The 922-nt window shown below is 46.1% G+C and overlaps 1 protein-coding gene across 1 annotated transcript; it reads left to right on the forward strand.

Annotated features, from left to right (window-relative positions):
• The first annotated feature begins 181 nt into the window (after positions 1-181).
• On the forward strand, positions 182-808 carry LOC102256618 (interferon kappa). The gene has a single exon (XM_005852865.1). The coding sequence runs from the start codon at positions 182-184 to the stop codon at positions 806-808; it is 627 nt and encodes a 208-aa protein (XP_005852927.1).
• The last annotated feature ends 114 nt before the right edge of the window (positions 809-922 follow it).

Genomic DNA, 922 nt, shown 5'->3' on the forward strand with positions numbered 1-922 from the left:
AAAGCCTCAGAGGTAAAGGAAAGGGGCCGAAACCCTGCCCTGAGAACCATACGATGACAAATGAGAAAACTCCTCCCCACTGAAGATATTCAGGTGTATAAAAGGCACGCAATGGCATACGTAAGACCTAGTACAGCGTCGTTAATCTGGAGTATTGTGAATCCTTTGGCTTAGAAGAAAAATGAACACCCAGCCTGACATGATTCGAAAATGTGTGTGGCCGGTGTGCCTCATAGGCCTGTTCATCCCTGGCACACTCTCTCTGGGCTGTGACTTGTTACATATTCACCTTCGTAGAATCACCTGGCAAAATGTGAAGCTTCTGACCAACATGAGCAAATCATTTCCTCTGGAGTGCCTACGAGAAAACAAAGCTTTTGAGTTGCCCCGAGAGGTCCTAGCATATAGCCAGCCTCTTTTGCACAGAGACATCAAGGGGGCCTTCTATGAAATGTCCATGCTGGCCTTCAGCATCTTCACTCAATCCACCTTCCAGTCCACTGGGGAAGAGAAACACCTGGGACAAATCCAAACCGGACTTGATCAGCAACTGCAGTACCTGGAACAATGCTTGAAAGAAGAGAAGGGAAATGAAGACAAGGAAGAGATGGAGGAGGATGAGAGGAGACACCCGGGAGCTAGGACCCCCCAGCCCAGCAACTTAGAACTGAGGAGGTATTTCCACAGGATAAGCAGTTTCCTGCAAGACAAGCAGTATAGTCACTGTGCCTGGAAGATCGTCCAAGTGGAAATCAGAAGATGTTTCTACTACTTTCAGAGACTCATAGAACTACTCAGAAGGAAATAAGGTAGATTTTTTAAAAACTAACATTTCATTTCTCTCCAAAATCTCCTCCTCCTTTATTTTCTTTTAAGAACTGCTGGGCTATTCTTTAAGCCTGCTCTCGGCTGGATTGGTGGT

The sequence above is a fragment of the Myotis brandtii genome, unplaced genomic scaffold (genome assembly GCF_000412655.1).
Source record: "Myotis brandtii unplaced genomic scaffold, ASM41265v1 C41911101, whole genome shotgun sequence".
Classification (NCBI taxonomy): Eukaryota; Metazoa; Chordata; class Mammalia; order Chiroptera; family Vespertilionidae; genus Myotis; species Myotis brandtii.

What these genes read in the sequence shown, in the direction of transcription:
- LOC102256618 (XM_005852865.1), top strand. Translation starts at nt 182, where the DNA reads ATGAACACCCAGCCTGACATGATTCGAAAATGTGTGTGGCCGGTGTGC.